At 44.9% G+C, this 27,864-nt stretch overlaps 2 protein-coding genes across 7 annotated transcripts in view; one reads left to right on the top strand and one right to left on the bottom strand.

The window, feature by feature from the left end:
* The first annotated feature begins 648 nt into the window (after positions 1 to 648).
* GNL3L (G protein nucleolar 3 like) lies at positions 649 to 20,107 on the top strand. Its single transcript, XM_066614334.1, has 16 exons — positions 649 to 725; positions 1,391 to 1,506; positions 1,628 to 1,665; positions 2,572 to 2,673; positions 2,877 to 2,993; positions 7,606 to 7,689; positions 7,821 to 7,956; positions 8,267 to 8,370; positions 8,820 to 8,964; positions 10,157 to 10,244; positions 11,519 to 11,696; positions 15,092 to 15,234; positions 15,439 to 15,575; positions 17,284 to 17,423; positions 19,145 to 19,316; positions 19,807 to 20,107. Exons 2-16 carry the CDS (start codon positions 1,494 to 1,496, stop codon positions 19,872 to 19,874), a joined length of 1,665 nt encoding a protein of 554 aa, XP_066470431.1. The 5' UTR covers positions 649 to 725; positions 1,391 to 1,493; the 3' UTR covers positions 19,875 to 20,107.
* The window catches only part of LOC136639799 (uncharacterized), a 23,677-nt gene continuing 15,835 nt past the window's right edge, over positions 20,023 to 27,864 (bottom strand). For 5 of the 6 annotated variants that reach the window (XM_066614338.1, XM_066614340.1, XM_066614337.1 and 2 more), the window contains exons 7-10: positions 24,579 to 24,750; positions 23,467 to 23,676; positions 22,380 to 22,510; positions 20,023 to 20,960 (exon numbers count right to left, since the gene is read on the bottom strand). In XM_066614338.1, the coding sequence (XP_066470435.1) occupies positions 20,904 to 20,960; positions 22,380 to 22,510; positions 23,467 to 23,676; positions 24,579 to 24,750 (570 nt within the window). In that variant the 3' untranslated portion in view covers positions 20,023 to 20,903. The remainder of the gene's footprint in view (positions 20,961 to 22,379; positions 22,511 to 23,466; positions 23,677 to 24,578; positions 24,751 to 27,864) is intronic. The other variant, XR_010793732.1, reaches the window with a different exon arrangement.

Raw genomic sequence — 27,864 nt, 5'->3', positions numbered from 1 at the left:
CCTCAGGGCTGCACTGCAGCTGCATCAGTGCTGGAAGGGTGGATAGGACTGGGCCCCGAGTCACTTCCCTTGCCTACTGCCTGCAGTAGCCATTTCCAACCACTTTGCCGTGGCACACTGGTGTGCCGCGAATGGTCCCCAGGTGTGCCGCAGGAGTTTGGTGCAGGGTCATTTTATTAATAGGACCATTGGGGATATGAGCCCCCCACCATCAGCATGGTGTGCCTTGTCAACCGTCCAAAAACTGATGGTGTGCCCTGACAATTTTAGTACCTCGTCAGTGTGCCATGAGACAAAAAAGCTTGAAAATCGCTGGCCTGGAGAGCTGGTGAAAGCGGGACGCCGCACACATTTGCGGGCATGCAGACCCCCAGCCCAATCCTCTGCATGTCTACTCAGAAGTAAATCCCACTGGTGTCGATGGGGCTTGCTCCCAGGAAAGTGTGGCTAGAATTGGATTGCCAGGCATCCCTACGCAGGCACACACCTCCGTCCTGCTTGCTTGGCTGCGGCTCCAAGAAAACCAAAGCCACGTCCGCGCACACGCAGCGACGGACGGAGGCGCTCGCAGGCGGCCAGCGCTCGGCACCTCCCAGGCAGAGTCACACGCCACGCAACCCGCCCCTTTCGGGGACGCGCAGGAAGCCACGTGTCAGCACCAGGAAGCCCCACGTGTTTGCCAAAGCAGCTGCGGACTCTGCGGAGGTGGGACGTCTTGGGGGAGGGTAAGCGAGAAGGGGCGGCTGTCAGAAGAGGGGGGTCGCGGCCGCGATCGGGGCGGGGTGCAGGGCGCGCTTCACAGACTCAAGTGGGGAAGCCCTGCCTGGATTGGACCACTTCAGAGCACGGGTGGGCTGTGTCATGTCTCGGTGATCTCCCACGGGGGAAAGAAGCCTTCCTGCAGATCAACAGAAGCTGCAGTCCTCACCTCACTTTCCTGGGAGTAAGTCCCATTGAACACAATAGGACTTACTTCTGAGTAGACCTGGTTAGGCTTGTGCCCAGAGTATACCAAGGAGAGACCTCAACGGAACCTTCTTTTGACATGTTAGTTCTGTATGTAGGGGACTGTTCAAACATTTGGTCCGATTAGTAGCCTGAAGTGGTACAGTCCAGGCTTTTTTACCCACTTGATTCTGCTTCCTTTCTCAACTGGTCCTGAGATACCTTTGTGGGAGGTAGATAATTCTTACCCTGAAAGGTTATTCAGGCCCTGAGTGGTTTTCCTCAAATAGATTTATGTGTCTTTTGGTCTGGGGTTAGTATATTATTTTGTCAGTTCTTCTCCAGTAAGGAGAATTGGATTGGATTCCCACAGTTCTTATTCCCCAATCTTATGTTCAGATCTCTGGTTTTAGAAAGGGGCAATTACATTTACATTCTTTTCCAGGGCTTGTTATACATAAAAGGGAGTAACTGAGAAGTTTCTCAAGTGGCTGCTGAATTTAGGGTTGGACAGTAAAGCACATCCTGCTCTCTCTTGATTTGACACAATGACCCGGCACAGTAAGTCCCTGATTGGTTTGTGTATCAAACACTGATTCCAGTCTGATAAGAATTTCAGTCTTAATTCCAAATGTAAGCTGGGGTTTGCTTTCACTCTGATTTCTTTTTCTTCCTTTCTCAGAGCAGAAAAAATCTGGGAAGAGACCCAAACATGGCAAGGTGAGCAGAGGTGGACTCTACCAAACGTTTTCACCTCTTTCATAAACAGAGTGAAATCCTTTTTTCTAGGATCAAACTGCATGTTGCATTAAGGACCCAATCCTGTTCAACATTCCAGTGCTAGTGCAACCCCAATGTAGCCCTCAGTTAAGGCGTCAAATGTTCCCTTACTTTGAGGAGGCCTCTGTGAAAGCCCCACTACCACAGTGTGCACTCTGCTGGTGCAGTTGCATCAGCACTGGAAAGCTGTATAAGATTGGGCTGTAAGTGTATCATTGGAGGTATTTGTTGTTGTTTTTCTCCCCTTTTCTACATAGGAGCTATGTATGTAGGAAGGAGGCCTGATTCATACTGCGGCTTCACTGTGGGGAATTGGGATTTTATCCTTTTGCCTCTGTCATGGTCCCAGTTCAGATAAGGCCCCCAGAGAATGGCACACAACGTAATGTGCAGTTTGGCCTTGGGTGGGTGGAGGCAGAAAGAATGGTCCTTTATATCAAAGGTACCAGGAAAGTGAAGTGAAATAGGATGAAGACACGTAGATTTCAAATCTTGGATTTGGCAGTGAGGAGATTATCAGTAATTTTAGTGAGATCTGTTTTATAGGAAGGCAGATGGTGGTGGGTGAAGAAAAGAGTTGGAAGAGAGAACATTGAGCTTGTGGAGTAAGCAGCACTTGAGTTACAAGTCAGATTACAGTTTGCAGGTATGGAAACACAAAGGGGTTGGGGAGAGCTCTGTTCCTAGGCCTGGGAAAAAGGTGAGGGAGCCAGTGACATACAGTGGAAGAGCAAGTAACATTTTATTTCTATTGGCTGTGTGGCTGAGATGAATTTATGTAGTCTCATGCCTGATGCCAAGTCCTGTTCAGTGCTGTTGTTGCTGTATCTTCCCTGACTTTCACAGAAAAGGGATGCAAAGTCTCGTGGAAAAAAAGACCCAGGAGTGCCTCAGCTGTCACACTTCAAAGAGCACACAAAGAAGGAAGCAGCGTTAAAAGAGAAAAGGGTGAGAGTAAGACACGGGAAAACCTGCACAGGGCGATAGAGCTGGGGCTGGCTTTTAGCAGTCCTGATTTCATTTTCCAACTCTGGGTCAAGAGATCCAGTGCCAACATTTCATTCCATGTGGTATGTGTCAGTGAGAAGGGTTTCTTTCCTGCGAGGCGAGTCACATCCCCTGTAATGTAATCTTTTGCACATCTCAACCAGGTTACAGAACTGCTGGAACGACGAGAAGTTGCTCGGCAGAAGGAAATTGGACGGTTCCGGAGCCTGGAAGGGCTGCAGAAGGATGCCTTGCGCAGGCAGCAGAATTTTGAACAGAAGGTAATGATGCTATAGATGAAGATCTTCTTAACTTGTGTTTCTAAGTTGACAGCTGTATCCCTGGTGTGGTCATGCAGCTCTCTATACGTGACTTTGCAATCCTCCTGCTTTTTGGAGACTCTGTAAGATGAATGAGTCCTAGCTGGAAGCCACAGGTTCACACCTTTGAGTGGAGATGATTTGGTTGTTGGTTAAAAAAAAAAATCTTTACCTAGTTTTTCTACATTAGTGTGTAGTCAGAACAGGTTCTGAGTTTTGTTTTTCTAAGGAACTGTAAACAGTTTTAAGTAGAGGGTACAACATAGCCTGCAGAAATCTCAGGTTTAGTTTCTTGTTTGTATTGATCATAATTTTATACAATACTCCTTAGTTAGTGAACAAAGAACCCCACCAGCCTTATCTTTACAACATAGGTCCACGTCGGTAATTGTTAATGCAGTTTTACAAATAGGGGCCTGAAACCAAGCAAGTCACATTCTTAGGACATGGTCTGAGAGCCCACAGCTTAACCATTTTGTTGGTGAAGCAGGTCTAGATCTGGCCAGTGCCTGGCTGGATGAGTAGTTGAACCCCTGCTAACTGAGTAAGAGGCACTTTTTCAAGTAGGTGCTCCTCTTTTAGCAGGGGGAGAGGAACTGGCCCTCCTCACCCCAGCAGTGTCTTTTCTAGTGGCTGTCTGCTGGTGTTCTTTTCCATCTTTTTAGATTGTGAGCCCTATTGCGACAGGAAGCCATTAGTTATATGATTTTTCTCTGTAAACCACTTTGTGAACTTTTTGTTGAAAAACGGTGTATAAATACTGTTAATAATAATAATAATAGTTGAGAATCTCTTACATGCCACTAAGTTCTTTGGTGGAAGAATGTCAGGTTGCAGATTAAATAAACAGTTGCTGGGTTGAGGACGGGCAGCCCAACCCTGAGCTGCCAGTTGCGCCAGGACTGCTGCGGTGCCAAAATGGCTGCTGCAGCATCCTGTGTGCAACAGGGCAGCCGCTGGTGGCTCCTCAGGGAAAGGGGGCAGTCCCCTTCCCCTGGGTAAGGGAAGTAGCCCCGCAGTGGTGCTGCTTGATTCTGCGGCAGCCCTTGGGCTGCCGAAGAATCAAGAGCCTCTGTGTTGGGCTGTGCAGCCCGACACAGAGCTTAGGATCCAGTGGAGCTGGGCTCCACCGGTTCTGCCTCCCTTCTGCCCCTCTCCCTCCCCGGCACGCCTCATCCCTGCCCTGGAATGCCTCCCCCCCCGCCTCCCCCCACACCCCCACCTACCTCTCCACCACCCGGCGGTCTGCATGACTGCTGAGCGGTGGAGCACCGATATTCCACCAGCGCTAGCTCCAGTGCTGGGCCAGCACTGAGGGCTTCAGAAGTGCCTTATGGCACATTTACAACATTCATCACTGGCGGAGGACCTGTGGTAAGAGCTCAGGATTGGGCTCTGAGACCTTAATGCAAGTCTTTCTCTTCACTGGTATGACTTTTTTTGTTGCACTAGTGTCAGTGCTACATGTCTGTCTCTCACCCCCCCACACACACCCCACTTCCCTCTGGCTGTTTTGTGTGTTTATGCTGCAGACTGGGTTGCCCAAAATCTGGTGTTACTCAGGGGCCCCAGGACCGTGGACCAAGTCATGGTGGAGAGGGCAAAGTCTTGAACTTGCCATGGCTGCAGATGGAAGTGGTAGAATGGCAGTGAGAGAGAGATGCCAGACACTTTTAGCAGCAAGCAAGAAACTGGCCACCTTATTTGAACTGAGATAACGGAGCAGCTTTCCTCCTTTTCTCTAGGTTTCCCTTAGGTGATTTTTTAGATGCTGTCTGGCATAGGCAGTAATGGAGGAGGGGTCAGGGGAGCACTTGCAGGGCCTCTGTGGTAGCTTAAATGAAAGTCTCTTTTCACATGTTGTTATTATTAACAATATTTATATACCATTTTTTAACGAAGTGTTCACCAAGCAAATTACAAAGAAAATCGAATAAGTAATGGCTCCCTGTCCCAAAAGGGCTCACAATCTAAAAAGATGCAAAAAGAACCACCAGCAGATAGCCGCTAGAAAAGACCCTGCAGGAGTGAGTAGGGCCAGTTACTCTCCCCCTGCTAAGTAAAAGAGGAGCACCCACTTGAAAACGTGCCTCTTACCCAGTTAGCAGGGGTTCAATATGCTTTTCAGAGTGTTTCTTTATTTTCATCATTGTTATCATCAATATGTACAAAAAGCATTCAGTGCATAGAAAGTTTCCCTTGGGCTCACTTTGGTTTAGGATGGGAACATGAATACTGTTATTTTTCTTTCAGACATCATAAGGGACAACATGTCCCTGTTTCCCCCGCATAAACTTTGCCTTTGTTGCTACTCCCAACCGTGTATGTGATGGATTGAATTTGGGGCTAGTAAACTGAGACTTAATCCAAGCAAGTTTATTACTGAATTAGGAAACAGAGATTTTACTAGCAGTTGGAAAGCCAACTCATATATGGGTGTGCAACCTCTTCTGGATGTTGTAATACTCCCTCTTGGATGATCACAGTTTGGGAGTGCTCCTGGTCCCAGCTTGACTCCTAGATGCTCAGGTGATATTTGTGGCCTTGAGCACCTTTGCAGACTTTGGCTGATGTGCCCGATGGCCCCCAACTATGCCCTGTTCTGAGAAAGGCATATCTGTACAGTGTAACACATGCCGTAACCACAGCTAGATTAGATTGCTGTATTGCAATGTTCTTATGTGAGGCTACCCTTTGAAAAGCATCCAGAAGCTTCAGTTGTTATGGAAAGCCACTACATAGGTTCTTATTTGGGGTGGTGCCTGGGAGCATGTAAACTCCCATTTTGTACCATCTTCATTGGTTAACAGTGTGTATCCAGGGACTGTTTTTCCTCATATGAATCTGCCCACTCGCTGCATTCAGCATCAGAGACCCTGCTCCATTTTGTCCCTTTCTCTGAGATGCATGGGGGTATACACATGACATGGCCAGTTGCAGCATCCAGGCTTTGGAACTCCTCCTGAAGACCTGCTTGGCCCCCTCAATGGTGACTGTTTACTGGTTTGTCTGAGTAGGCATTTCAGTTAAATTAATACCCCTATAGGTGTCTTTTTTCCCCTGCTTTGTCAATTGGTCTCTCAGTGATATTTTTGATTATTTCATTATTGCATTTTTAACTGATGTAAACTCCCTCTCCTAGGTCATCTCAAGGGCTCTTCTACACGTGCCACCTCTGTCCCAAGTGAGAGGGGTGGCAGCTCAGGGGTGAACCTTCTCTGTAATGGCACCACAACTATGGAATTCCCTTTCAGGGGAACTGAGAACTACTTTCTCCCACATGTCTTTTTGGCGAGGGCTCAAAGCATACCTGTTTTGTCTGGCATTTGGTTGCTGAGTGGATATTTGCCCTCTGTGCCTCTGAAATATGGTTGTGACTTGATTGCTTCCCTGGACTAATTTGTTCCCCATTGGCCCAATTATATTTGTTAGATTTTGAATGCAATCCTAAACAACTTTCTAGCACTGGCATAGCAGTGCCAATGGGGCATGTGCTGCATCCTGCAGCTGGGGGGCAGTCATGGAGGCCTCCTCGAGGTAAGACAATGTTTGTTCCCTTACCTTGGAGTTGCATTGCCCTTATGTCAGTGCTGGAAAGTGGGTTAGGATTGCGCCCTTTGCTCTGTTTTGATTTATGTTTCACTATGTAATGTTAAAATTAATGTTTTAATGCCTTGCTTGATGATTTTCTTTTTACCTGTTTTGATACTTTGTATTTTAGTATAAAGCTTTGTAAGCCGCCTTGGGCATTTACTTTGGCATGGGAAAGGCGGGATATAAATTTCTTAAATAAATAAATAAAATATCTTGAGAACCTCTTCAGGGACAGGTAGGTAGGGAGGAAACTTACTTATACAAGTTGAATATCCCTTATCCGAAGTGCTTGAGACCAGAAGTGTTTCAGGGTTTTGGATTTTTTGGGTTTTTGGAATATTTGCATAGACATAATGAGATATCTTGGGGATGGGATGGGAAGGGAACACACTGGCCTTGTGGAAGCAAAGAGATCTAGGAGCCCTTTCATAAGATTGAAGTATCTAAACCTAGGCCTGATCTATTTTTCCCAGGTTTGCATCAGTTTGCTGAGATTTTTACTTCCTCTTTACTGCTCTCTTCCTTCCTTTTCCTTATATGTCAATCTATCTAGATAGCCTTCTAGAAGGCTGGATATCTAGATAACCTCTAGAAGGTTTCAAAAGCCATTAATTTGATGTTTCTATGATGTGTTGGTTTTTTAGTGTTTAATGTTATTAATAGTACTTGTAAAGTAACTGAGCTAATAAGCAGAACTTATCTTACTATATTACTGGATCATTAAATTAAGGACACTTACTCTATAGCAGTGGCTGACTTTCTCCACTTAGGCTGCAATTCTAAACATTGTTATTAGGGAATAAGTGTTATGTAACTCAGTGGGGTTTAGTTCTGAGTAAACTAAATTTAGGATTATACTGTTGGAGACCAACCTATTACTTTAGGGAGACTTTCCCCTAAGTTCTCTGTTTCTCTGTGTGTACATGTATGTGTATATGAGAACACCCACGCACATGTTTTTCTGCTTTCTCCTCCTCAGGAGATGAATCTGAAGCAACTGGCCAAACATTCCATCTCTGAGAGAGACAGCTCTTGCAAAGCCTACTGTAAGGAGTTCCGAAAGGTCAGTGGGGAAACAGGATGGCCAGGGCAACGAAAGATGCATCTGCATCTGTAAAGTTGTTTTGGGCTCTGAGTGGGACACAGAGCTGCTTCCATCAAGTGGAATATCTGCCTTGTGCCCTCTCTCTTCAGGTGATTGAAGCGGCTGATGTGGTGTTGGAAGTCCTGGATGCTCGGGACCCCCAAGGCTGTCGTTGTCCCCAGGTGGAACAGGCCGTGGTTCAGGCTGGAGCTAACAAGAAACTGGTACTGGTTTTAAACAAAATAGGTAAGAGTGAAGACCAGCAATGTTGGGTTCTAAGAAAATGAGGTCTTTAGGAATTATGAATTTGGATGTGCTGTATTCTCCCTGCTGTGAGAATCCTCTCTGCCCAACCAGTTTAAAGGACGTGACAACAGTGGAGAAGGTGAGGTGGTGGCAGGGAGTGATGGCAGCAGAATTTGTTGCTGCTTTGGCTCAGTTTGGGCCTGCATAACTGCTTGGACACAGATAATACATATAGTCCTAATGATATTGTATGTGAGCAATCTGCATTGAAAATTTGTTGGGAATTCTTAAATTGACTCTCTTGTTCTAGATCTGGTGTCCAAAGAGGTTGTAGCAAAGTGGCTGAAGTACCTGAGGAATGAATTCCCCACAGTGGCTTTTAAAGCCTCCACTCAGCAGCAGAGCAAAAACCTGGTAGGTAGTACTGGGACTGCAAGTGCAGCAAATGACTACAGCCCTGTTTAGCAACCGTCTTTCCTGAAGGGTCATTTTGAGAGTAAAGTAAGGGCTTTAGCCGCCTCTCCTTATAAAATGATCACCTGCAAGTTCTTTTGCTACACATTCAATTTTCTTCATACTACTTTTGCCTTAAAACTGGCAGTTAGGGGAGGGGGCAGACGGTACTTTTCAGGTGAGTGAATCTGAGCTGAGGACTTCCCAGTTGCTGATCTCCAAGTGATGAGATCCAAGGCCTTTCTTTTTATAGAAGGAATACTAGTTTCAGAGGAAGAGGAATAGAAGCAGCCTTCTGGCATCAGAGGGTTCTTTAGTCTGTGCCTTCTGCAGTAACAAGGAATTGGGGCTTAGAAGGTGACAGCACTTAAGGAGCTGATTTACTCATTGTCTCTCTCTTTCTCCTTCAGCAACAGAGCCATGTCCCAGTAGCTCAGGCCACAAGTGACTTGCTTAGCAGTGGGGCCTGTGTGGGGGCTGACTGCCTCATGAAGGTACTGGCTAACTACTGCCGGAACCAGAACATCAGAACTACTATCAGTGTTGGGGTTGTAGGTGAGTAGGCTGCTCCTATTGTGAGTAGGGGAGAATACGGGAAGTAGTTAGAAATGTTCTTAAGCCAGCCCTGTTGCCCAGAAGAGCCTCTAAGAATGCTAGGGTGTGAGTGAAAGCAGGGAATCAGATTGTTCATGCCAAGCAATCCTGGCCCTGTCCTCATTCCCCCTCAGAGCTTGCATAAAATCTAAGGCATTTTGGTATCTTTCCCAATCTTGAGGTAAATACTGGGTCCTGCTTCTGAAAAACCACCTGTGTGCTGCTTCGCAAATGTGTATCCTCTTTTGTGAGGAGAATTTCAATCCCTGAGTGAGACTCTTAGCAACTGTCCCCAGTGGAGGAAAATGTATTTTTTCCCCTCGCTCTGTCAGTCTTGGACCTTTGCCCAAATTCTCTATCCTTTCTCTGTTTCTAGAGGGTGCAAGCCAGGCACACAGAGCTGAGCTGAGATCCAGACAAAGGAGGAAGTCCCAGTTGGGGAACAAGGTGCCAATCACAAATGGCACATGTGAAAGAAGAGTTTGGGCAGTGTGTGAGCTCAGGCCCCCATAGAGACTTTAGACAGATGGTAGGCTTGGCAAATCTGGCAGTTGCAGCCCAGTATGATTCTTCTTCACATGTTGCAATTGTTGAAGGCAAAGAGCCCTGTTCTACACTGAATTTGGTAGTACTATGTCCTTGTCATCAGTTCATGTTGTATGTGCACCAGAGTGTCTGGCTAGGAAGCCATGACAGTGCCTATCAGCCCTGCTGAACCATAAACCTTAGAAGTCTTTCTTCTGATTGCTGCCAGTCATTTGTCTTTGGTGTCAAGGATGCTGAGGCTTCCTGGCAGTTGCATCTTTCTTTGCTGAGGTCAAGGAAAGGTGCCCTCATGGACCACTGCAGCTGATTTGAATAATGGAAAGGAGTTAGCTGGCAGGGCAGTAAGGAAGAACACCCTGTGCTTGGGCTTGTAGAGCTGACCATACAACTGGACGCTTCACCCAGTTCTTTATCAGTAGAGGGTAAGGGAAGAGAGGTTTCATCCTGCCATTCTGTGCTGCATTATTTGTAATTTAGGGGGTGGAAGAGAGAAGCTGCTGCTTCCTGCAGGGTGCTCACCATGGAAATGATTTATCTGGCATGGGAACCTTCTCCAGATGGCAGGGCTCTGGCTGTAAGTACCCTTTTTCTGCTTCCTTGACCCCAGGCTTCCCTAACGTTGGCAAAAGCAGCTTGATCAACAGCTTGAAGAGAAGCCGGGCCTGCAACATTGGTGCTACTCCTGGTGTCACCAAGTACGTCGCATCCTTTTCTGCAGGTTGGAGCAGGCAGTCAAAGAGACTCAGGCTCATCTCTCTGGCATCTTGGTGGCAGCTTCTCCCTCTTAATGTGGCCACCTTTTGGGGACTGTCTGTAGCTGTCACATTTGGTTCTGGGGTCTCTATATTTTTGTTGAGTGGCACAGGTGTAGAACAGATTTGGAAGGCTGAGGAAGCCCTCCCTGTCCTTCTGAAGGCCTTTTAAGTCCTTTAAACATCACTTCTGGTTTTTACAATAAACCAGAAGTGACCTTTTAAGGTCTTCTGGAGGCCTTAGAACACCCTTTGGAGGCGACCAGAGGGTCCAGGTCCGGCCAACTCTACGGGGTTCAGGACCCGTGGGTAGTGAAATCCGTGCATCCTGAATCAGCGGATACGGAGGGCTGACTAGTATTCTGAAAATGACCAGTCAGAACTACTCTTTTTAGACACAGCACAATAGAGAATTTTAATAAAATGCTATTTACCAGTGGTCATTACCTCTAGGGAAATTGCAGAAGATGCAGAACATCTCCCAAATGTGAAATGTTGGTGATGTATTGAGGAGTCAGTAGGCTTTGAGCATGTCAGGAGGGCATGTAGTTTTTGGTGGACTCTGATTAGATAGATAAAATTAATAACCAAGTCTGATATGCTGACGGGCCAAGAACATAAGAACAGCCCCGCTGGATCAGGCCATAGGCCCATCTAGTCCAGCTTCCTGTATCTCACAGCGGCCCACCAAATGCCCCAGGGAGCACACCAGATAACCTCATTCTGGTGCCCTCCCTTGCCAGTAGTAGTACTTCCTGGAAAAATGGATGAGTGATTGCAAAGCACCTCCTGGAAACTGAAAGTGCTTTGCGATCACTCTGTTTGAACATTCTAAGCCTCAGGGAGCCCTACGCAGGGCTCCCCGAACCTCCTCCAGCAGCCCTAACTACTTAAATGTAAGTGCAAGCACCCCCTTCACCCCCTTGAATGCTGCAATCCTGGGGATCACGTTGCTGCCCTTGCCCCTCCCCTGCAAAGACTTACTGAGGGAGTAAAGCTCCTTCAAAGTCTGAGAACCACTGCCTTAGAGGAAATGCAGGATGCAACAAGAGAGCGTGGAAGCTGCCTTTTTGCTCCAGATTTTCTAATGTCAAAGCACAAAGGATTTCAGCACAGTGCTTTAGTGGATCACCTTAAGGGGCCGGGGGCAGACGTCATAATAGGAGAACAACTTCTTTTTCATCCACTCTCCTCTGTCTTGACCTCCAATCTGTCAGGTGCCTGCAGGAGGTGCAGCTGGACAAACACATCAAACTCTTGGACTGTCCAGGGATTGTCATGGCTTCTCCCACCTCAGATGCTGCCATGATCTTACGAAACTGTATCAAGATAGAGCAGTTGGTTGACCCCGTGACACCTGTGGAGGCTATCCTGAAGCGATGCAACAAGCAGCAGGTAACTGTTATTTCTGGGAGGAGGTGAGAGAAAGTTGTGATGCTGACATAGACACTTGTGTAGTTGGGTCAGGAATCCTAGGTTTCTCTCAAATGCTTCTGGTGGGTTTCAGCAGGGTTGAACAGAAGGATTTCATTTATGCTTGTGATGATAACCCAGGAGATAGTGTGTCTAGATGAAATCTGAGCCAAAAGAGTGAATTTTCCTTTTCCAGTTAATCAGAGACAGTTGTAGAGAGATTCAACTACTAGCTTTAACCCCCCTTCCTTCTTCAAGCTGATGGGTACTGTCCCAAGCTAGGTTCAATCCATATTCCCATCCTACTATATGTAGACAACGCTGTGTTGATTTCTCAAATGCGAATTGGCCTCAAACGACTATTAAATAGAAGCTTTGACTATCCAAAAATAAATTGGAATTAAATACCCAGAAGACTAAGATATTAATATTCTCTAAATTCTGGAGTCCACTCACATGGAATGACGATAAAATTGAACTTGTCAAGAGTTTTAAATATTTGGGGATACACTTTCAACATAACTTATCTTGGTGCACTCATTGCAAATTTGCAGTTAATTTAGCCCATGCCACTTCCCAAGCTATTCTTAGGTTTTTCCATAGGAAGGGTAACTGTTTCATCCCCGCGGCAGTTAAAGATCTTTAACGCTAAAACCAATTATGCAACTATTATATGGTATTTCAATTTGGATTAGAGCAGCAAACCATGACTTGGAGCGAGTCCAGGTAAAATTTCTTAGGGTAATTTTGGTGTTGCGTAGGTGTGTTCCCTATGCTGCCACATGCTTGGAAACAGCACAAACTCCTGCTAACCAGAGCCTGGCTATTGTCCATTTGATACTGGTTGCACATATGTTACAATTCTGTGCCACAAAGTCTGGTTTACTTGATGTTTGGCAAGCTCAACCCTTCTACATGGTCAAGCTTCATAAGGGAAAAAATTGAGTCAATAGGGATCTCACTAGACTATCTGAACATACTCCAAGGCTTACCGGAGGATTGCAGTTAGATTGCTGGATACTGAATTCTAAAGTCTGTGTGGACTGGCAGTGAAGGTCTGCTCCCTCTTAAATCATTCTATCCCATTCCAGTTTGGGAAAATGGCAACCTACCTTTCCTCATTGATAGACCCTAGAGAGCGACACACTATAACCCTGGCAAGGTTCAACATTATTCCCTCAAGGGTGACAGCTGGGAGATATCAAAAGATTCCCTACCAAGATCGTCTCTGCCCTTCTAATGGGGGGGGGGGTCAGTTGAATCTCTTTCGCACATACTCCTCTCTTGTCCACGGTATAACAGTGCCCATTTCACCTATTTGATGCCCATCCTGGTTAATAAGGATGGTCTTTCCGATATGGCCAAAATAAAGTTTCTCTTAAATGACTGCTCACTTGAGAAATTGAAGTCTTGAAATTTGTGATGGTGGTGTTAAACTATGGTATAGTGCTTGAAGCTTTTTTATGGTGTGGAAATTTGTTAGCTAATGAAAGATTGATATTTTTGGTTTCAGATCTAATTTACTATTTTTCTCTTACTTTATGTTCTGTAGTTAAGGATAATTATTAAGGATAATTTTAGGCTCTGTTTAATCTTATAACCGGACATAGTTGGATGAAATTATAAGAAATCATTACCCTACCAGCAATACTTCTTGCTGGGTTGTTGTTAATGGGGCGTATAAAGATTATTATGATTCTACTACCTTTAACACTCACTCATTCTGTATATAAAAAATTACAAGACTTACAAAAACCATGTGGCAACCCTTGTCTCAGAAGAGTTTTGCTGCTTCTCTTCTACACAAGAGGGAATGCCTGTTCTGAGATGGTCCTGATCAGATGCATGCCCGTCTTAGAAACAAAGTTTGTTTCTATCATTAAATCTATTAATTTGCAGTTATATGATGTGCAGCGCAATCCTATCTTGCACTGGAATAGGCAGCTCAGGAGGCTTGCACTGTATCCAGTGCAAGATAGTTGCCCAAAGTGGCTCAGCTGGAGGCAACTCTTCCCCTTACCCCAGGGTAAACTACTGCAGCCCCAATGGGTCTCCTCAGACTTGCGCCATCTCCAGAGGTGGCATAAGTGGCTTTCAGCCACTCCGCGCTGCTTGGGGAACGGGGTTGGGATCCAGCATAACAGCCAAGTCCCAGCTCCACCTCCTGCTCCCTGCGGGACCACCCTCAACCCACCCTCCCCCTGCCCCAGAACACCTCCAAGCTCGGCCAAGCTCTGCTGACACAACCTACCTCGGGCAAGCTGGTGCGGAAGCTGGATGCAGCTTGCTGGCACAGCTTGCTCCTGAGGAAGCGCAAACGTTCTTTACGGCACATATGCAACCCTCCTGGGTTGCACCAGCCCAAGGGTGCTTTATGATTGTGCCCTAAATCAATTAATGTTGGAGTAATTGGTGATAGTCTTACCCTAGTCCAGTGACAAGTAGGATTGTCATCCAATTAAAATAGATTTAGGGCCCAATCCTATCCATGCCAACCTGCAGTGGGGGAGGCAGTCACAGAAGCCGCCTCAAGGTAAGGAAATGTTTGTTCCCTTATCATGGGGCTGCACTGCGGCTGCATCAGCATTGGAAAGTTGGATAGGATTGGGCCAATAGTTGACTAATCAACTAATTTTAAGCCTCTTTATGAGTGGTTGGCATCTTTTTAGGATTTTGTAAGTGCTTATATTAACAATAATTAAAAATAGATAATCCACTGTTAGCTTATTAATTGGGGGTTCTTTTTGGACCATCAATGGTTTCGTAGTTGATTTAGGGCACAATCCTAACCAGGTCTACTCAGAAGTAAGTCCTGTTGTGTTCAATGAGACTTACTCCCAGGAAAGTGAGGTTAGGATTGCAGTCTTAATCTGATTTATGAAATTGACTAGGGCTTGTAGCTCTAGTGTCAAGGTAGTTGCCCTGCTTAATCCATATAAATAACCTATCCGGCCAACAATTAAGCTGCAATCCTGTATACAGTTTTCTGAGTGTAAGCCTCATTGATTTCAGTGCAATTTCGGAGTAAACAAACATAGGATTGGGCTGTTAGTGAGGGTATAGTAAGTCAGTTAGAACCAAGTCCTTATCAGTCATCTCAGGACTTCTGCAGTCATTGGTCAGACATGCAAGGCAAGTACAGGTTTACTCTTATTGGGCAAGTGGGTCAAAAATGTTTTCATGCGTTCCTTTATATTTCCATAAGGAAAAGGGATGGAGGCTCTGGTGGCGGTGGTGGTTGTTTTTTTAATAAAAGCTGAGTAAGCAAGGAGAATAATTAGAATATCATTAATGGAGCCACCCCCCCCAGCAGCAGATCTTCTCTTCTGAAGGGAAAAGGAACTGAGTACAGTCTCCTTTTCCCTGTCCCCTCCCAGATTCTGCAGCATTATGGTGTGCCAGATTTCCGGGACACCATGGAGTTCCTGGCTCAGTTGGGCAGACGGCAAGGCAAGCTAAAGAAAGGAGGAATACCTGACCATGAGAAGGCAGCCAAAGCAGTGCTAAGCGACTGGATGAGGTGAGTGGAGGACAAGATTTATTTATTTTTTTAAAGAGACATTAATGAAGAATACTTTAGTCTCTTGCAAGAGGCCTGTCTGATCTTGGAGGCCCACTGGTTCTCACCAAATCTTAGGTGGAGAGAGGTGGATCAGAAATGAAATGGGGGTAAATAACTTTCCTTGTAAAGACTCTTTTCTGTGTGGTGCTTTCTCTCTCCTAGTGGGAAGATCAGCTACTTCACACACCCACCTGAGACCCACACGCTTCCCACTCACATTAGTGCCGAGATTGTTGCAGAGATGGGCAAGGCCTTTGACTTTGAGGCACTGGAACAAGACAATGAGAAAGCTTTGGCAAGTAGGTGCCTGGGTAAAGTGGGCAGAGAGATACTGGGATTTTGTTTTGCCCAAAGGGTTTTTCCTGCCACAAGCTGCATGCCTCTGGTAATTTTCAGGAGTCTAATCTTCCTGTAGCTGCCTTTTTTCTGTGTGTGCTTTTCCTTCTTCTCTTGAATGAATTGGAATTAAAGCAGAGAAGAAAAGCAACTTGTTGGCTGTTCACATATGCCTCTGCTTTCATTCTGAACCATGTACCATGAATCCATTCCCTGCTGTCATAGAGATGTGATAGAAGGCTCTGTGTGTGGAGCTGCTTTGCCTTACAAAAACTGTCTATGTTAGGCATCCCTTTAGAATTGGCATTCCCTCCAGTGTGTGAGAGAAGAGAGAGTTCTCATCTCACAAACAGGAGGGAAGGCTCTGAAGGAGGAATAAGTAGCAGAGCCTTCACTCATAACCCCCTTGTAAGGGATGTGTGTCGGGGGCAGACTCCTTGCCTACCAGAGACTTCACCTTTGCTGTGGGGTTTCTGTTTATCACTAGTTGCCGTATACAAATACAGCATTCAGTTCCCATAACCAGATCTTTATAAGAAGAGGGAAATAATCTAGTACTCTGGATAGTTGGTTGGTGATTGCTCATTCCTTGGGAGGAGGACTTGGAAGCAAGGAATGAACCTAGTAGATGGGTGACACAGTTGTGTTGCTAGAGACAAGGCTCTTCTCTCCACTTCTCACTGCTCTGTGATCTGAAAAAGAATGTGTACACATGTGCATAAGCCACTGATCAACTCAGCTGGGCAAGTCATTAGGTGGGAATGCAGGCCAGTACCACTCCCATGTGTATCAACTAGCGCTGCATCAATATTTTTGTGATGGTTGATTTTCTGATGCCAAAACTGCTGTTTCAATGTGTGTTAAAAAAAAAAACAACTCACTCTCTTTTCACTCTTTTGCCAATGTTTTGTGTTTGTTTGGAGCCATTGCCCCTTGTCTCTTGCTGCCTTGGAGCTCTGTTTTATACTTGAAAGGACATTGCCATGCTTCTTTTTTCAGTCCTGTTCTGATCTGCATGCAAATGTGCATTAAAAGACTTTTTAAGCACCATTGATTAAAATCCCATCACTGTACCATACTGCATATCTTAAAGCCTATTGCTATGTGCTAGTGTGCAAAGATATCTGAATTTAAACTTTTTAATGCCTTGTGAGTGCCTTGTGAAAAAAAATCACCCCAAATGGAGAGTGCTTTTCAAGGGGTATGAGAATGTCTATGAAATGCACATGCATGCACTCACTCACGCATCCTTCTGCCTTTTCACACTGCAAAACTTTGACACTGGTTATTTAAAGCAGCTCATATGCATTTCTTTTATTTTGAGCCAAGATCTTACATTAGTGTTGTGGAAAGTACTAACAATCTAATTTGGGCTGTACCTGGAGACTGTCTGGTTTTTGTTTTAGTTTGTGAAGGGGTAAAGTAGCAAGGAGATAATGTATGTTCATTGACTTGTCTTTGGGTTTGGAAACTACCAGGGATTATTGATCTTATTTCTTTTTCCTCCATCCTTCTTTATCAGACTTTGAAAGCCCACTGAGGGCTACTGTGAAGAAGTTGTTTGTTAAGCTAATGCCTCTCCTGGCTTTAAGATTACTTTTATGATTCAAAAGACAATAGGTCTTTCTGCCCCTTTGATTCTTGTTGAGAATTATGGATGGTCTGTTGCAGACATGCCTTCCAGCCTTGCTGGCATCAGCTTGGAGGGTTCTGGCCTTACCAGTGGAGCAGAGGTGGAGATGGATGAGAAGGAGGAACTCTGTCTTCAGGAGCAAGAAGAAACCAAGATGGAAGAAGATGGGGATAAAGAGGTATGAATATATAGCATGCCTCAATTTAAAGGTACTAGCTGTGGATATCTGTCGCCTGCCTTTTTATACAGCACTCATTTTGTCAAGTATGATTTGGCCAGGCCCCTGGAAGTTTTGCCTCACACAAAGCTAGGTTTTGTAAGAATGCTGGTTGTGATTGACATCATAATTTGGAATTGTTGTGGGTGTTGAGAGAACACCGTCTGCAGGAATTCAGACTTGTGTGTCTGGCAGGGGGAGAATAGAAAAACTGGAGGTGAGATGGAAGAGTGATATATAAGAAGGGAGGTAGAGACCATCTAGGTGTGGAGTGATTGGAGGGAGGTTTGAGAGCAGCCCTGAGGTCCTATGGCTTGATCTGAAGCCAAAGAAACTTTTTAAACTGATCTTGCAAGTCAGAGAACAGCCAAAGCTACATGCCTATGCTTTTACATTACTGGGATGTCTCAGTCTAGAAAACACCTAAGCTCTGTTTGATTTTGGCTTGCTACTGGGGACAGCCTGGAAGCCTAAGCTGCCTGGAATGAGGGTGAGATTCCTCCCTCATACAAATTAGGAGCAGTATCCACCAGATACCAGTATCCAGCAGCTACTGAGAGAGAGAACTCTTTCTTGCCCACAAGACAGGAATCCTTACTTAATGGCTATCAGGTAATGTTCCAAAAGCAAAGTGCAGAATGAAAAGCATCTCCTGTCAACAGGAACATCACCTTTTAAAGTCCTGGACCAAATCAGAAGGCCAACAGGGCTTAGCATGACCTGAGTGTTGAACTTAAAGATTTAGGTTCATCTGTGAAGCTCAATGGGTAGTTGGGGGTAAGGCTCACTTTTGCCTATATTATTGGTTTCTTGGGAGAGCCACCCCTTATCCTGCCCTGAGCAACTTGGAAGAAAAGCAGGACAGAATAGGGACGCACCTCTCTCTCATCCCCTCCCCACAGGCAACCCCAGCTTGTGGCTGCCAACAGCTGCACCTACTAGTCTGAGTTTAAACCACTAGCTCAGAGTTCTGGACAGGATTATGAGCAGATTCAGTAGCTTATGCTCCAGTAAATGCTCTTTGGCAAGGCTGCATAGACTCTTGTGCTAAAATATCAAAGTTCTGTCCCATCAAAACGTGAGTTCTCCAGTCTGTATAAGTTATGCAATTTAAGCATATTTGCCTCGTCTGATTTATTAATCTGTTGTTTGCTGAATCAGTTTGCAGGGGAATACAGGGCCTTGAAGTCCTGACTTAGGGAAATCTTGTGCAGCAGCCTTACCTGCTTCTGAGACTTTTCTAGGCCTTGTGACATCCTTTTAAGTGCATCTTGGCAAGCATAAGTTGCCAAGCAAAAGCATAAAAAAAGAAAATTTTTTTATTACGCTGAATTCTATGCCCAATGCCACACTCTGTTTCTTTGAAGTAACAGCATACCAAACCCTGTTCCTTTTAGCCAGAATATTGTAACATGTTTCATAAGAGACCTCTACTGAACTGCTTTTTTGGAGAGAAATACTGGGGTGTAGGTGAGACCACCATTGAGTCTTAGGCAAAGTTCTGTATATATGACTGAGCAACTCTGGCACTGTACTCTAGGCTGAGCCAGCTGCAAGGATGTGGAATCTTCCTGTCTTTAGGGATTCTGCAGAAATGGAGTACAGCTTCCTCCTTTGCCATCTTTTCCCTCAGTGGACATCTCTTAATGATTTAATTGAGATCTTTCTCTGGCCATTCCTAGTTTGGCCCAATGACTATAGAGCTGAAAGCCAAGAGCAAGACTGTTGTGGAAGCAGTGAAGGCTCTGCCCCGGGCTCCTAATCTACAGGAGATCTCTGCCTTGGATCCTCTGCATCAGGGGCAGGGACTGCGAGCAGCAAGCAAGAGGCGCAAAAAGCAGCAAAAACGTGCAGGTAAGGGGTTGCTTAACAGAGGGTTCTTTTTTTGCTGAGGATAGTTTGTTCTCAGTTATCTCCTTGGCAGTTGTCTTATAAGCAAATATGGGCCGACTCATAATCCTTTGAGCCTACCTAGAGAGAAGAGCAGACTTTAGTCATGCCCTTTTCATACAAGGGAGAAAGATACAAATGGGATCAACAATTCATATCTCTCCCTGTGAGGGAGCAGAGCACAAGACTTGCATAGTAACTTTAATTGCACAGGCCTGCAGACATAAAGTTCTGGAACTTTGATTCTGCTAGTTTTATTGCTCTGCTAGGGTTTGTGTGACTTTCTGCTCTGCACAAGACCTTTTTAGCCAGTGAACAGTATATAGATTAACTACTAAATAAATGGCTACCCTAGATGAGCTGTGACTCCCCCTCTTCCCTCCAGGAGCACTCGGACAAAGTAAAGATACTGCTGGACCATCTAACCCATTTTTATCCTCTCATACCTCTGTAGAGAAAATTGCCACCAAGCTCTCTGCAACACTGACAGCAGCCATGAATTTCAGCTTCTCAGATGACTAAGGAATGAGTACCAGCCTGTACAGAAGAGGAGAATTGCACTGGAACTTCATTTATCTACCTCAAAGGATATTCCTCACACCATCATCTGCAGGGGGAGACTTGGTACCCTACAATATTCATACCTCATTGTAGGAACTGGCAGCCTTATTCCAATGCAAAGCCCAGAGTGGTATCTATAAACACATTTTTTATTAAGGAGTTAAAATTGGTGACAGTATGTTAATAAAAGTATCAGACTGACTCTTGGCTCTGCTGCAACTCCTCAACACAGCTGCATGTTTGCTCCACACTGTACAAAGCCTTGTTCCACTTCCTACACAGCCTGTTCTTGGACTTGTTAATGTTGCCTTGTTGAACAGAGGTATAGTCAGGAAGATTCTTCTCTTCAAAGGTCCAGGAGACAAGGGTAAGGGCCTGGGATCCCCTGTTTCTGAAATGGGAACTCAGGGGGACACAAAAATACTTTTAGTTAAAGCTCCACTCTGGCAGGAAGGTTAGAGCAAAAAGACTTTCTATTTCCATATCAGATTGGAAGCAGTAAGGGAGAATTTTGGCTACTCTTTCTCTCAAAAAACATTGTTGCCAACAATAAAGAGAATAAAAACAAGTTTAAATGAAGCAAAGTGAGAGATGGAGGTACATTTAGCCCTTAGAGCGTAACAATGAACAATGGCACTATTCAAATTGCTTAGTTTCTTAAGGAAGACACAATTTTGTGATTTAATAAGGGTCAGCAAAGTGCTCACCCTATCTCAGCCATTTTAGTCTTGATTCTGCATAGGCTGTTCCAGCAAAACATCCATTCTCCAGTCAATAGCACGTATCCCTTTCTGTGTGGAGGAAAATTAGAGTCTGGCTCCCTGCTCCAACAAAAAGAGAGAAGAATTATTCCCTGCCTCGGAGCAAGACGCCCTGGTTACAAAGCTGGAAATGCTGCAATAACAGATTTCACCTTTGAGCTGTACAAGTGCATGTTAAGAGGACACCTCTGAAGGTTTCGCTTGCATTTGGGGCTGAGTAACTAGCCTGTTAATGATAGGTGGGATTGCCCAGGGGCCGACGGCTCCGAAGGTTGTACTGGAAAGCCTGCAACAGACAAGGGAGATTTCACTTAAAGACCTTTGTAATGCGTTACTGAGCCCTGTCTAACACCTGAGCTTTGGTTAGGTGCTAGAAATGGCCCTGCCTGAATTTCAGGCTGCAAGCCAGATCCCACCGTTTGCAGTAGGACTGCAGCAATGCAGTAAGCCAGGAAACTTCCCCAGAGGCAGGAGTGTTTGTAATCAATGCTAGTTTTTTAAAATACCCGTTTTGTCTCAGGAAGAGAGAGCTTTGCCCTCTCTTATGCAACTCAATTAAGCTTACTAAAGCAAAAAGCATTTTTTGTTTAGTAGTGCATTCACTTTTAATTTATATGCTTCTGCCTAAACCCAAAATCTGAAACAGTGGGAGTGTAGGAGCCGAGAGTGTCTTTGCAGAATTCAGCATCTTGTAGCAAAGAGGCATGTGGTCACTGGACCTAGCTAGGACTGTGCATTCTGCAAGAGCATGAACAAAGTGTACCTTCTCAGCTTCTTCACTGTTATAACTGGACCAGTGTGTGTAATGCCTGTTGAAATCTAAACATCAGGAAATGTAGTTAAAGTAAGATTTCCAGTGGCATAAGGGAGTAAGTGCCCTGCATATCTCCCCCCCCCCACACACTAGCAGTTGCTGAATAAATTAAGCAGCATGAGAGAAGTTACGGAAATGTATGCAAACTGGACAATTTATGTAGCATACGGTATGTCCAATGTTTCTCCCCATTAAGATCCCTTACGTTTCCTCTGGAACATGTTTTTTGAGTTCGCTCACCCCCTTTCAAGTTAACTCTGAGCCCTAACTAGATGAGATCTCACCTTATGCGTGGATAGCCCTTTGATTAATCCAGCCCCCAATATTTTTCTGCAACAGTCTAGACTCCACTTTGCTAGAGATTCTCTCTTACTTTGCCTTTCCCCCTCCCCCATTTCTACTTTTTGCATTAAGGCTCATCTGCCTTTGGCACAGCAACTTCACTATTTACTGTCCTGTATTGCACATCTTCAGAAATGTGTTTCTTCAAACTCCTCAACAGTCCTTTAAACAGGGTGGCTTACAAAGTTCCTTCCCCCCCCCCTTTTTATCTTAACAAGCTTGTGAAGTAGGTTAGACTGAGGGATAGTGACAGCTCCAAAGCACCCACTGAGTTTCATGACTGAGTGGGAATCCAAACACATGTCTTCCTAGACCAATACTCTGACCACTGGCTTTTCGTGTACATAAGATGCTTATCTTTACTAAGATAAGCAGTATGTGACAGCATCAGATTGCAGTTCAAGGTTCCAGTTCTAGCATTTTGCTGAACAAGAGACACTGGAGCAAAACAGATTCTTAGTGCTATGTTTGAAAACTTCTGCTACATTTTTTCCAATCACCCCCCCCCTTTTTTCTGCCCTATAACCACAGCACATGCAACAGGCTCACCCCCTCCAGAGGTACAGGCATTGTCAGTAGTGGGGCAGCAACATTCCCATGACGGGTCCGGGAGCGACGAGTGCGGGAAGGGGAGCACTGTCTCTTCTTGGGACTGCTAGTCCATACCTCTTCCTCTTCCACTAGAGGAAATAGTGATGTGAGTTTTAGGAGAAGCCAGTGTTCTTGCTTAGGGTCCATGCTAACCTGCATTTTCCTCTTCATCAGAACTTAAAAGTAACTCTCTCCCAGAAAATAATATTTAAATGGACATTTATATTTCACCAGTGAGCTTAAACATAGGCTGCTTTGGCAGTCAACAATAATAAACAGAGAAAAGCACACATCCTACTAGAAAGCAGTATTAAAACAGCCAATCAACCCACATTTAACACTTGGCCATCAGACAGAAGAAAAGTTTTGCTGAATATGAAAAAGTCTCTACTAGCTGTTTAGCAAGACTCCAGCAATTTGGCCAAAGAAATCTGCCTAAGCAGGGAGTTCTACAGGGAGGGAGGGAGCCACAGCTGAAAAGATCCTGCTTCTCCATGCCACCCAGAACAGGGCCATATGTTAAGACAGCCAAATAAGCATATTTGGGAAGTAGCACTCCTTGAGGCATCTACTTGTAGGGTTTTAAATGTCTGAATACCAGAACAGTGAACTGAGCTCAGAAACAAGTGGGGAGCCACGTTTCTCATCTCAGAGGGTCTAGATTCCCCTCTATGCCAAGCTCACTCATCCTAACTTAGGATTTCCCAAACTGAGTTTGTGATCCCCAGGGGGAATATGAGTGGGAGGTTACAGGCTGGGATTGGTTTCTGTTACAAAATCCTCATGCAGCACCACAGATGGGCTTGAAAGCAGATGAACACACAGCATCAGTTTATTCTTAACAGTCATTCATGGAATGCCAGAGCCAATTTGTTTATGGGGGGGGGCGGTACTGTATTACATACAGCCTTTTAACATAACACATAGTCCCAGTCCTCAGCCCCCGTGCCTACCCCTGTGGATGCTGTTTAATGTTAAATCAATAAATGTGCACCAACACTCACCAACACTTCTGCATAGATTAGCCCTGAGTATAAATTTTTACCTAATCTGTCCTCCATGTGCTGCCCTCCTGCTCTTTCCTGGATGCAGCACTCACTTTTCTGCTTGTCAGCCCAGAATTCCGTGACTTGCAATTTGGCTCCATAGTCCGAACAGGCCAGTGGCTCTGGGAACCCGGAGTCTGTGAATACCTCATTTTCTGTACTTATATCAGAGTCCTGAAGCAGAAGACTTGGCTTAGCCAGTAGCCTCTCTGGAAAAAGAAATCACACCTATTTAGAAAGAAACTTTGGGGCTGCATGGATTAGTAAGCTACAGACCAGAGGTTTTATATTCCAGGTAAGATAGGAAAATGGGATTCAAGTATAATTGTTCATTTTGAAATTAAGGAAGGGTGTTTGAGAGGATAGCACATGCAGTGGGGCTATGTATAGGACTCCTCACAGCACATTTTTGAGGAGTTTCCCTGTAGTTCCTTTCGTCATTACATATACAGAGGCACCCTTCGCATTTGTATTCTTTTATGCCTTGGGTATAATTTACCATATCATTGTCGTCTGAATAAATAAATAAATAAATAAATAAATAAATATTTATTTATTTATTTATTTGTTTATTTATTTATTTATTTATTTTCAGGAGCCCCAAGTCAACTGCCTTGCCAAGCAAGGAGAAAAGGGAGAGGATAGGTGGCAGGTTGCTAAGCAACCACAGCACTCAATTTCCCAGCCATCTCCAGGTCAGCAAATGTGAGTGTATGTACTTTTTTAAAAAAACTGGGCTTTTAAAAATCTGTCAACACTTCAAGACTTTGAGATGGAGCAGGATCAGGAGCTTGCAGCACTTATGAGAGTCACTCACACACACTTGTTATCCAGGCTGCACCTTTCAGTACCAGTTTCTGCCTCCACCCCAGCCTATCACACTATGTGCTTCACACATTGAAGATGCTTGCTTCAGTGTGTAAGAATGAGATGCTTGTTTGAACTTCTAGATACAGATAATAAAGGGTTATTATCTGTATCTAGAAGTTCAAGCAAGTATCTCATTCTTATACACTGAAGCAAGCATCTTCAATGTTTCTATAAGGTGGTCCAGTGTAGCTAGTAAGACCCTCTCTCCTAAAGCTCCCACATACTCTTCACCCTTTTTTACCTGTTATTTGCAGAAGCTGCTGAATCTCTGTCTGGGTGTCTTGTAGACTGCGAAGCACCTCCTGAGTCTGTTGGGCAGGATCCTTGTAGGTCCAGATAAAATACACCACTATGGCTAAGCCCAGACTAGCAAAACCACGGCGTGACAGGCCTACCCAGAAGGAGATGCTCTCCTAAGGTGAAGAGACACAAGTTAATGCAACTGAGATATAGCTAAACATCTTGCACAAAAGTATTTTAGGACCGAAAACAATCTGAGACCTCAGTCTTATTTGGACCATCCTGGGACCTCAGCCTTCCTTGGCTTATCTTCCAAACCCGAGGGTGAATCTTATCAGCTTTCATGATGACCAACACCATGATGACTAAATGCAGAGATAAGGCCTCCTGGGCTTCTGACAACCATGCAGAAGGGCCTGCTTCTAGCCCTTGTGGCTGCAGAGATCAGTTTGAAAACTGAGAAGCAATTAATCAACTTACGGAATTCAGTGCCACAAGATGTAGAGATGGCTACTTAGTTTAGATAGTTGAGGGGAGGGAAATAATTATGTAAAATGGCATATAGATCCATCAATGCCTTTTAGCCACAATAATTGAATGGAACCTCTATGTACAGAGACAATATGTACCTCTAACAGATACCAGATGAAAATTGGGAGATGCCTGGTTGTGTTGTGAGCTTTCAGGGGCATCTGACTGGACAAACAGACTTTGGTCTGATACATCAAGACAGTTTTTACTATATAGATAGCAGTTTACCTCTCATAAGTTATACAAGTTGCAGAATTCAGGTGTTTGTGCATGTGCACACATGTGCATGTGTGTACAGGTGTACTTTTAAAACATACATATAGCCCAAAACCTTGTCCTTTGGTGCTCTTGGGTGGCAATCCCATACACACCTGAGAGTAAGTTCCATTTAACTCAATAGGATGGTCTTCTGAGTGAACAGGTATAGAGCTGAGCTACAAATAACCTAACTGCCATTTTGGTCTACCTTCCATGCAATCAAGCCAGATATACAACTTTAAGAGCTTCTAACCCTCTCCACCATCTCCTAATTCAATTTGCAAAATGAATTCACACCTTTGTCAATCATCTATCAGTACAAATTTGTCAATCATGGGGGCCAACTGAGGAGGACCTAAAAACCTGTATGGCACTGTAGATGAAACCAACCTACCTTCCTTGATGAGGAAAAGATATACAGGATATATATAAATGGTGCCACAACAGATTTATCATCACAGAAGGAATTATCCAGTCAAATGAACAAATTATTCAGCCAAAGGTAGGTGGTAGTGCGGTTACCCAACTGTGCCAGTAAGAGAGAGAAAGAAACTGGGCCAGTGTTAATTGAATCACAGCTTTCTAGTCAAGGTTTTGTCCAGAGAAGTGATGATTCACTTCACAAAGATTGTTCAGGCATCTTTCAAGAATGCTTTTTACAATGGAATGAGGCAGCCATAATAATTGGCATGTTGGGAATCTTGGGCCTCTTTTTCCACATCACCAGTGAGAAATCCAATTGCATGTTTACCTCCAGGCTCTTACCCTCCACTCCCGCCCCCCAGAGATAATAGCATGATTGCCAGACTGCATGGTAGATTGGGGCAGGATGAGGGAGAAGTCCTGCTGCTAGGCAGGGATGTGCCAGATTTGCGAGTTGAGTTTCAAGTTTCCACCATCCCTTGACTCACTTGTCAGTCATAACAGGCGGCCGTCGAGACTCAATCTGAGCCTTTTAAGAGTCATTTTGACTCGAGTCTGAGTCTTTCTGAAAAGTGAGTCTAGGCGCGAATCATGTGCAGCTCCACAGGAAAAAAAAACAGGTGCTGGTGGGGTGTGTGTTCTCTTTTAACACTCCCCTGATGTTTCCTTCCCATCTGCAGTCAACAATGTGTTTAAGTCTTTCACTTCAACCACCATTTTCATTTCATTTATGTAAACAAAAGCTGTATTGTTATTCGAGTGAGTGTAGCACTGCAGAAAAACTATTGGTTCAATACAAACCATAGCGATAACCCCCCATTCACATCACAACTCCTGATTCCGCAGTCAGAAGGAGCACCAAGCAGTACAACATGGATGAACCAACAGGGAGGGAAGTGTCTGAGTTTGGCAAGGTGGGAAGGAGCAGTTGGACAGCATGAGGGAATAGAAGCGGCAGCCGGGAGGCTTACGACCCAGTCTTTTGCAGGTCTATTCAAAAGTCCCATTGCGCTGGTCAATGAGGCTGTCTTCCCTGGTAACTATGGAGGGTAGGACTGCTGCACATTGCAGCCTATTGCACACAGGGCTCCAGGGTGAAAAACTGGCACAGAGCCCAGAGGCACACAGGTAATCTGGGGGTGAACAGGTGAGGCTGACCTCATCAGACACAACAATGGGTGGACGCCTTCTTTGCCCCTTCCCTGGACTTACATCCAGCCATTTGTTGCTATTGCAAGAATGTCCTCCCCCCTCCATTGGGCTCCTCCTTGTCCCCTGCCTCACCCAGAAATAAAAATCAGGCCACCCATCCTTCATCCAATGGACTGTCCATTCCTTCCTAGATGGACAAGAGAGCCTGTTCCCTCCCCCATGTCCTGGCTGCCTCTGCCTTTTTCTGGTTCCGTCTCCCAGACTTGTTAAGCCTTCCTCTTCCCCTTCAGCCCCCCTGCCTCCTGGAACCAACCTACCCTCCTCCCACCACACCTGCTACTTGTGCCAGTCTGAATGCTGGCTTCTGGATTGCCCTATGAGATATTTAGCACAATGCAGAAGGGGCGAAAAAATAGTAAGCAAGCACACAGAGATATAAAACCAAGTCACAGGCACAAAAATCATGAGACTTCATTACTGATGTCTAAATGAGTCTTGATTCATTTCCAAGTCACTGCCTTGTCAGGTTCCGAGTCAGTGACAGGGGTGACTCAAGTTCCCATGAGTCGCGGAAAATGCATATTTTCACAACTTGAGTATTCATGTCTCGAGGTCCCATCCCTGCTACTAAGATGCTAGGATGTAATCTTGCTGCTATTTGTCCTTCCACTAGTTTCCATTAAAAAGAAAAAAAAAAGACTATTGTACATGACTTTAAGTTCTACAGCAACAACTAAGAAAGTGGGGGATGGGGGAAGCAATCTACTAGGATTTTGATTTCTAAAATCTTAGCATCCTGGCAAGACTCAAGGGGCAGAGGTAACAGCAACCAGTGGATTTTGTGACTCCACCCCTGGAGTTTGCTTGCTTTTCGGATCTCATAAGAATTGCCCTGCTGGACCATACAAAGATCACCTAGTAGT

This window comes from Tiliqua scincoides, chromosome 2, assembly GCF_035046505.1.
Source record: "Tiliqua scincoides isolate rTilSci1 chromosome 2, rTilSci1.hap2, whole genome shotgun sequence".
Classification (NCBI taxonomy): Eukaryota; Metazoa; Chordata; class Lepidosauria; order Squamata; family Scincidae; genus Tiliqua; species Tiliqua scincoides.
This window is presented reverse-complemented; position numbering and strand designations above follow the sequence as displayed.

What these genes read in the sequence shown, in the direction of transcription:
- GNL3L (XM_066614334.1), top strand. An exon ending in ACTGTAAGGAGTTCCGAAAG is followed by an intron (nt 7,690 to 7,820) that starts GTCAGTGGGGAA and finishes CTCTCTCTTCAG; the next exon opens with GTGATTGAAGCGGCTGATGT. An exon ending in AGCAGCAGAGCAAAAACCTG is followed by an intron (nt 8,371 to 8,819) that starts GTAGGTAGTACT and finishes TTTCTCCTTCAG; the next exon opens with CAACAGAGCCATGTCCCAGT.